The following is an 8,150-nucleotide window of genomic DNA, read 5'->3' as shown; positions in this document are numbered from 1 at the left end:
TGCCATCATAAATACTCTCAGGCTGTGTGCACACGATGCGGATTTAGTGCGGATCCGCAGTGGATTCTTCCGCTCAGAAACGCTGCAGATCTGCACTGTGATTAAGGCTGTGTGCACACGTAGAGGTTTTTTCACGTTTTTTTTCACGTTTTTTCCCAATAAAAACGCTATAAAACTGAAAAAAAAAACCCGCATACAATAAGCATCCCATCATTTAGAATGAATTCCGCATGTTTTGTGCACATAAAAAACCACAGCATGTTCGTTAATTTTGCAGTTTTTTTTTTTTGCGGATTTCCCACTACAAAATGCATTGGGAAATCTCCGGAAAAAACCGCGGCAAAACCGCATGCAGATTTTTTGCGGATTTCTTGCAGAAAATATCCGTTTTTTCTCAGGAATTTTCTGCGAGAAATCCTGAACGTGTGCACATACCCTTACAGTACAATGTAAATCAATGTGGAAAAAAAAAGCTGTGCACATGGTGCAGAAAAATCCGCGAGGAAATGCTGCGGATTTAAAAGAAGTGCACGTCACTTCTTTTGTGCGGATCTGCAGCGTTTCTGCACCCCTCCATTAATAGAAATCCGCAGGGGTAAAAACCGCAGAAAATCCACACAAAATCAGCACAAAATCCGCGGCAAATCTGCACAGGAGATGCGGACTTGCGCAGAAAATTCTGCACCCCATTCCGCAACGTGTGCACATAGCAGAGCATGCTGGCACCTGTAGTCCCAAAAATGCATTTCAAAGAATAGGCAATTGTGGGGGGATCCTTAGATCCAACATGGCATATAGGCAAATCTGGCTCAGTCAGGTGCAACCAGTGTGAGTGGTAGCTCCTGTGAGAACTGCTGCTTATAGTGTATACTGTCACCTGAGCAGATGTGAGTTTACTGAGGCAAAGCATGCTGTGACCTCTAGTTCCACATTACATCTTCCAACCTTCAATACACGACTCAGCAAGCAGGTGCCTGTCTGCAGCTCCATCCCCTCTCCTCCCACCCTCCCCAGGTATCTCCATTCACAGTCTGTCTTTTAGGGGCTGGGAAGTCATCTCCAGTCTACCCCATGCTCCATCTGTGCAGTGTCCTAGGGGTGGTCCCTGAAATGCTCATTTAACAAGAAGAGACTGGAAGGAAGAGAAGTAAAAGCAGCCTGAAGGGAGGTGATGATGATGATGATGACCAGGGTGAGGAAGATGAGGAAGACACTTTGTACTTACATGATGCATTGCTGACTTAATCCCCCAGCTTCTCCACTCCCAGCCAAACATGGAGATTAGAATGGCATTCATCAGTAGATTCCAAGCAAGGATTCAATCAGCCCTGCCACTTGCATGGGAGTGAATGTAGCTTAATCTGCTGGATGCTCCCAGCTCCCTCCTCACTTTCCTGCTGGAGTCAGTGAGCTCTGGCTGGTGTGCAGAAATCAGAGAGAGCAAGCTGAGGAGGCTGGCTGCAGACTGGAGAGCAAGCTGAGGAGGCTGGCTGCAGACTGGAGAGCAAGCTGAGGAGGCTGGCTGCAGACTGGAGAGCAAGCTGAGGAGGCTGGCTGCAAGCTGAGGAGGCTGGCTGCAGACTGGAGAGCAAGCTGAGGAGGCTGGCTGTGGCCATCAGCTGGTGGATGCTTCCAGGGAGCAGATGATGGGCTAGAGAGCCACCAGCCAGGGAGCCAGGGAAGTGACTGAGGCATAGGATGAAGTGGGCAGCAGCAGCCTCTGCTCCATCAGCCTGGCTCTAGGACATGTGCACCACTGAATCCTCATTGTGTAGCATGGATCTCCCTGGCAGCTGTGGACTTCTTCTCCCCCTACTCTGCATTTTCAGTGTGATCCCCCCTCACACATCCCAGCAAGTACTAAGGATTGGTGAGTACTGGTGCTGATCACTGGGGACAGGTGGGAGACTCTGGTGCAACTTTGTAACTGTGCACTTGGTGCATTCACTTCTCAGGTATCGATCATATAAGCAAACCTAATAAATAATCATCAATGAACTGTGCAAAGTATGAAGTTTAATGCCCATCTGGAAAAGCTGGGTGATTAGTAGTATTGCTCTTTTTTATTATTATTATTATTATTATTATTATTATTATTCATTATTTTGATCTCACTCCTCCTTAAATGGAAGGATGTAACTATAGAGAAATACACATTATTATATTAATATATATATTGTAATGCAGTGAATATCACACAGCTTTTCCTGGTGCAGATAAACAAACAATTCCAATTTATCACTGGACATTTAGGTTTTGCAGAAACCTGGTAAAGCTGGGTGATTAGCAGCATTGCTCATTTTATATATCCTCCCCCCCCCCCCCCATAATATTTATTTTTACCACTCATATAAAAGTGTTTGATGCATCACTGGATGAATAGCTTTGACATTCAGCTGTTTGGAAAAGCTGGGTGGCAACACCGCCACTATCAAAAATGTGTATAATGTGTGATTGAGCATTTGCAAATCATATCTGTCCTAGATCTGTATCTGGGTGGCATGCAATCTAATATATATTAAATAAATAATATTACCGTATATATTTACTATGTAGATGTATGTATATTCATGACACGTGTGTGTGTGTATAAAATATATATATATATATATATATATATATATATATATATATATATATATATACGCGCACACATTATAATGATCATTTAGCACAGTGCACCTCACGTAGCATTGCTTTCGCTTTACAGTAATATGGGAAAGCTGGATGACACCCCCTATGATGTTCCTGTACCGGACCTCAGTCCTCTCGGGGAGCAAGATCAATAATATTCCTAAATATAATTTTTTGGGGGCCAAAGTTTTGCAATCCAGTATTCTACTAAAAACATAATGGCTACAACTCAGCTTTCTCTAGAGCTGACAATAGCCTTAGTTATCAAAACTGTCTCTAAAAGAAAGGCTGTTTTTGTTGTCCATAGCAACCAATCACAGCGCAGCTTTCATTTTACCAGAGCAGTTTACAAAATGAAAGCTGAGGTCTTATTGGTTGCTAGTAGCAACAAAGACAGTTTCTTATTTTTGACCGTTTTGATAAATGGAGGCCCTTTAGATTTGCTATATTATCTATTTGGGAAAGCTGTGCAGCAATGTTGGATGTTACACAGCTTTCCCTGGAATAGATACGGAAATGTTGATAATTTGGCACAAGTGCCTTCACATGATAGTGGATAATGTTTGTGTGGGTGCGTGCGTGTGTGTGTGTGCGTGCGTGCGTGTCGACACCCCAAAGAGAGAGGTAGACGGAGCTGTAGGTCCACTGACGAGGGTCTTGGAGTGATATCCATGTCAGTGAGCATGGCGTCAATGGACAGGGCTTATGGGACCCCTTTTATGAGATGGAGCAGAGACCCATTGCCTTTTCATCTAATGTCCTCCATCTGTCCAATTAGCCTTCCTAACATATATTTGGTAGAAGAGAAAAACCTGACTACACGGGGTTTGATTGTTGTCTGTTACCATGGAGACACATAGGTCTGCATATTAATATAGACACAAAACGATAGGAAAATCAATATATTCCAGTAAAGAATTATGTACGGTCTTTCACGGACGGACCCAACAAGTACCGACTTTTCTCTACAAATGAAGTCCGTTCGTGAAAGACCATACATAATTCTTTAATGGACTATATTGATTTTCCTATCGTTTTGTGCCTATAGTAATATGCAGACCTATGTGTCTCCATGGTAACAGACAACAATCAAACCCTGTGTAGTCAGATTTTTCTTTCCGTCTCTTCTACCAAAGTATATGACAGGAAGGTGTATGGGACAGATGGAGGAAGGCAGAATCCGACTACACGGGGTTTGTTTGTTGTCTGTTACCATGGAGACACATAGGTCTGCATAGGATCTTTAGACTCAAATGAGCAGGCCTTGTTAATGAAGACTTTTTCATTATTTTATTTTAGAGGTATTGGAGAAATGTAGAAAATTAGATGGAAAAGTGGATGTAGCCTTTAAAGAACAGTTCCAGTCAGACATATAATAGACCTCTTGTCTGAGGAAGTGCTGATAGAGTAAAAAATATGGTTGGGAAAAGTGCCAAACCCTTTTACATGCCAAGTTGTCACTTCCCTTCCCCCACTCATCTTTGACTTTTATGTGATTTACTTAATAGGGGGCGATAATGAGCAGAGGAAACAATTTTTCTTCTTTTTATCATTAATCTCATGAATGTTCCTTGTATTATATATTAGTTGTGCCTGTTGCCTTTTAACGATCGCCCCGGCTATTGTTATAAGCGTCCGTATTGTACAGGCACAAGACAATTTCCCTTCCTTAATGAGATCTGTAGCCATAAAACGGATGTGTGTAAGAAAGGATGGAACGCAGATACGGCTACAGCCATTCGCCATGTGGTGCTGGTTTTATTAGTTACAGTTGGTGATTAATATTTGCTTTGTGATCAGTAGAGGATTATTAGGCTTATTGGGGTCTTATAAGAGCCCATATTGGTTTATGGGGGATCAGGACACCCTACACATGGGAGGGAACCTCAATTTATAAGAATTAATGTTAAAATCGTGTCTGGAGATCACTGTGATGAAAGAGTAAGGGGCCGTTCTCTCATCATGGTCGTAGTGCTGGTTTTTGTGGAAAAATATTTCTCTTTAGGAGTGCCTTCTAAACTATAACAGTACCTGCCGCAGTGCCCCTATACATGTGCCCACTGCTCTGCCCATATAATACTGTCCACCACAGTTCCCCCCACGGGGTGCCATCTACAATACCCCTACAATAGTGCCTGGCACAGTGCGCCTATAAGCGTGCCCACTGCTCTGCCCATATAATACTGCCCACCACATTGCCTCCCACGGGGTGCCATCTACAATACCTCTACAATAGTGCCTGCCACAGTGCCCCTATAAGCGTGCCCACTACACTAACCCTATAATAGTGCCCACCACAGTGCCCCTGGAGTGCCATCTACAATGCCCCTACAATAGTGCCTGTTATAGAGCTCGTATAATAGTGGAATGTCCTCTACGTTGCCCCAATAATAGAGCCTTTAATTGTGCCCCTATAAATGTGCCACAACACTGTCCCAATAATGATGTCTGCCACAGTGCTCCTATAAATGTGCCCACTACACTGCCCCTATAATGATGTCTGCCACAGTACCCCTATAATAGTGCCCACTACACTGCCCCTATAATAGTGTGTGCCACAGTGCCCCTATAATAGTGTCTGCCACAGTGCCCACTACACTGCCCCTATAATGGTGCCCACTACACTGCCCCTATAATAGTGTCTGCCACAGTACCCCTATAATAGTGCCCACTACACTGCCCCTATAATAGTGTCTGCCACAGTGCCCCTATAATAGTGTCTGCCACAGTACCCCCTGTAATAGTGCCCACTACACTGCCCCTATAATGGTGCCCACTACACTGCCCCTATAATAGTGTCTGCCACAGTACCCCCTATAATAGTGCCCACTACACTGCCCCTATAATAGTGTCTGCCACAGTGCCCCTATAATAGTGTCTGCCACAGTACCCCTATAATAGTGTCTGCCACAGTACCCCCTGTAATAGTGCCCACTACACTGCCCCTATAATGGTGCCCACTACACTGCCCCTATAATAGTGTCTGCCACAGTACCCCTATAATAGTGCCCACTATACTGCCCCTATAATGGTGCCCACTACACTGCCCCTATAATAGTGTCTGCCACAGTACCCCCTATAATAGTGTCCACTACACAGCCCCTATAATAGTGTCTGCCACAGTACCCCCTATAATAGTGCCAACTACACAGCCCCTATAATAGTGTCTGCCACAGTACCCCCTATAATAGTGCCAACTACACTGCCCCTATAATAGTGTCTGCCACAGTACCCCCTATAATAGTGCCAACTACACTGCCCCTATAATAGTGTCTGCCACAGTACCCCTATAATAGTGCCAACTACACTGCCCCTATAATAGTGTCTGCCACAGTACCCCCTATAATAGTGCCAACTACACTGCCCCTACAATAGTGTCTGCCACAGTACCCCTATAATAGTGCCAACTACACTGCCCCTATAATAGTGTCTGCCACAGTACCCCTATAATAGTGCCCACTACACTGCCCCTATAATAGTGTCTGCCACAGTGCCCCTATAATAGTGTCTGCCACAGTACCCCCTGTAATAGTGCCCACTACACTGCCCCTATAATGGTGCCCACTACACTGCCCCTATAATAGTGTCTGCCACAGTACCCCCTATAATAGTGCCCACTACACTGCCCCTATAATAGTGTCTGCCACAGTGCCCCTATAATAGTGTCTGCCACAGTACCCCTATAATAGTGTCTGCCACAGTACCCCCTGTAATAGTGCCCACTACACTGCCCCTATAATGGTGCCCACTACACTGCCCCTATAATAGTGTCTGCCACAGTACCCCCTTTAATAGTGCCCACTACACTGCCCCTATAATAGTGCCCACTACACTGCCCCTATAATAGTGTCTGCCACAGTACCCCTATAATAGTGCCCACTACACTGCCCCTATAATGGTGCCCACTACACTGCCCCTATAATAGTGTCTGCCACAGTACCCCCTATAATAGTGTCCACTACACAGCCCCTATAATAGTGTCTGCCACAGTACCCCCTATAATAGTGCCAACTACACAGCCCCTATAATAGTGTCTGCCACAGTACCCCCTATAATAGTGCCAACTACACTGCCCCTATAATAGTGTCTGCCACAGTACCCCCTATAATAGTGCCAACTACACTGCCCCTATAATAGTGTCTGCCACAGTACCCCTATAATAGTGCCAACTACACTGCCCCTATAATAGTGTCTGCCACAGTACCCCTATAATAGTGTCCAATACACAGCCCCTATAATAGTGTCTGCCACAGTACCCCCTATAATAGTGCCAACTACACAGCCCCTATAATAGTGTCTGCCACACTGCCCCTATAATAGTGTCTGCCACAGTACCCCTATAATAGTGTCCAATACACAGCCCCTATAATAGTGTCTGCCACAGTACCCCCTATAATAGTGCCAACTACACTGCCCCTACAATAGTGTCTGCCACAGTACCCCTATAATAGTGCCAACTACACTGCCCCTATAATAGTGTCTGCCACAGTACCCCTATAATAGTGCCCACTACACTGCCCCTATAATAGTGTCTGCCACAGTACCCCCTATAATAGTGCCAACTACACTGCCCCTATAATAGTGTCTGCCACAGTACCCCTATAATAGTGCCCACTACACTGCCCCTATAATAGTGTCTGCCACAGTACCCCCTATAATAGTGCCAACTACACTGCCCCTATAATAGTGCCCGCCACAGTACCCCTATAATAGTGCCCACTACACTGCCCCTACAATAGTGTCTGCCACAGTACCCCCTATAATAGTGCCAACTACACTGCCCCTATAATAGTGTCTGCCACAGTACCCCTATAATAGTGCCCACTACACTGCCCCTATAATAGTGTCTGCCACAGTACCCCCTATAATAGTGCCAACTACACTGCCCCTATAATAGTGTCTGCCACAGTACCCCTATAATAGTGCCCACTACACTGCCCCTATAATAGTGTCTGCCACAGTACCCCTATAATAGTGCCAACTACACTGCCCCTACAATAGTGTCTGCCACAGTACCCCTATAATAGTGCCCACTACACTGCCCCTATAATAGTGTCTGCCACAGTACCCCCTATAATAGTGCCAACTACACTGCCCCTATAATAGTGCCCGCCACAGTACCCCCTATAATAGTGCCCACTACACTGCCCCTATAATAGTGCCCGCCACAGTACCCCTATAATAGTGCCCACTACACTGCCCCTATAATAGTGTCTGCCACAGTACCCCTATAATAGTGCCCACTACACTGCCCCTATAATAGTGTCTGCCACAGTACCCCTATAATAGTGCCCACTACACTGCCCCTATAATAGTGTCTGCCACAGTACCCCCTATAATAGTGCCCACTACACTGCCCCTATAATAGTGCCCGCCACAGTACCCCTATAATAGTGCCCACTACACTGCCCCTATAATAGTGTCTGCCACAGTACCCCCTATAATAGTGCCAACTACACTGCCCCTATAATAGTGCCCACTACACTGCCCCTACAATAGTGCCCGCCACAGTACCC

The 8,150-nt window shown here is 45.3% G+C and overlaps 1 protein-coding gene across 7 annotated transcripts in view; it reads left to right on the top strand.

Annotated features, from left to right (window-relative positions):
- The first annotated feature begins 1,022 nt into the window (after positions 1-1,022).
- Positions 1,023-8,150, top strand: part of GRIK1 (glutamate ionotropic receptor kainate type subunit 1) — a 376,723-nt gene continuing 369,595 nt past the window's right edge. For 3 of the 7 annotated variants that reach the window (XM_069760825.1, XM_069760822.1, XM_069760827.1), the window contains exon 1: positions 1,143-1,870. In XM_069760825.1, the coding sequence (XP_069616926.1) occupies positions 1,747-1,870 (124 nt within the window). In that variant the 5' untranslated portion in view covers positions 1,143-1,746. Of the gene's footprint in view, positions 1,871-8,150 lie in introns of all 7 variants that reach the window. The other 4 variants (XM_069760823.1, XM_069760828.1, XM_069760826.1 and 1 more) reach the window with 4 other exon arrangements.

The sequence above is a fragment of the Ranitomeya imitator genome, chromosome 3 (assembly GCF_032444005.1).
Source record: "Ranitomeya imitator isolate aRanImi1 chromosome 3, aRanImi1.pri, whole genome shotgun sequence".
Taxonomy (NCBI): domain Eukaryota; kingdom Metazoa; phylum Chordata; class Amphibia; order Anura; family Dendrobatidae; genus Ranitomeya; species Ranitomeya imitator.
Note: the sequence above shows the minus strand (reverse complement) of the source record. Positions and strands in the feature narration are given on the sequence as shown.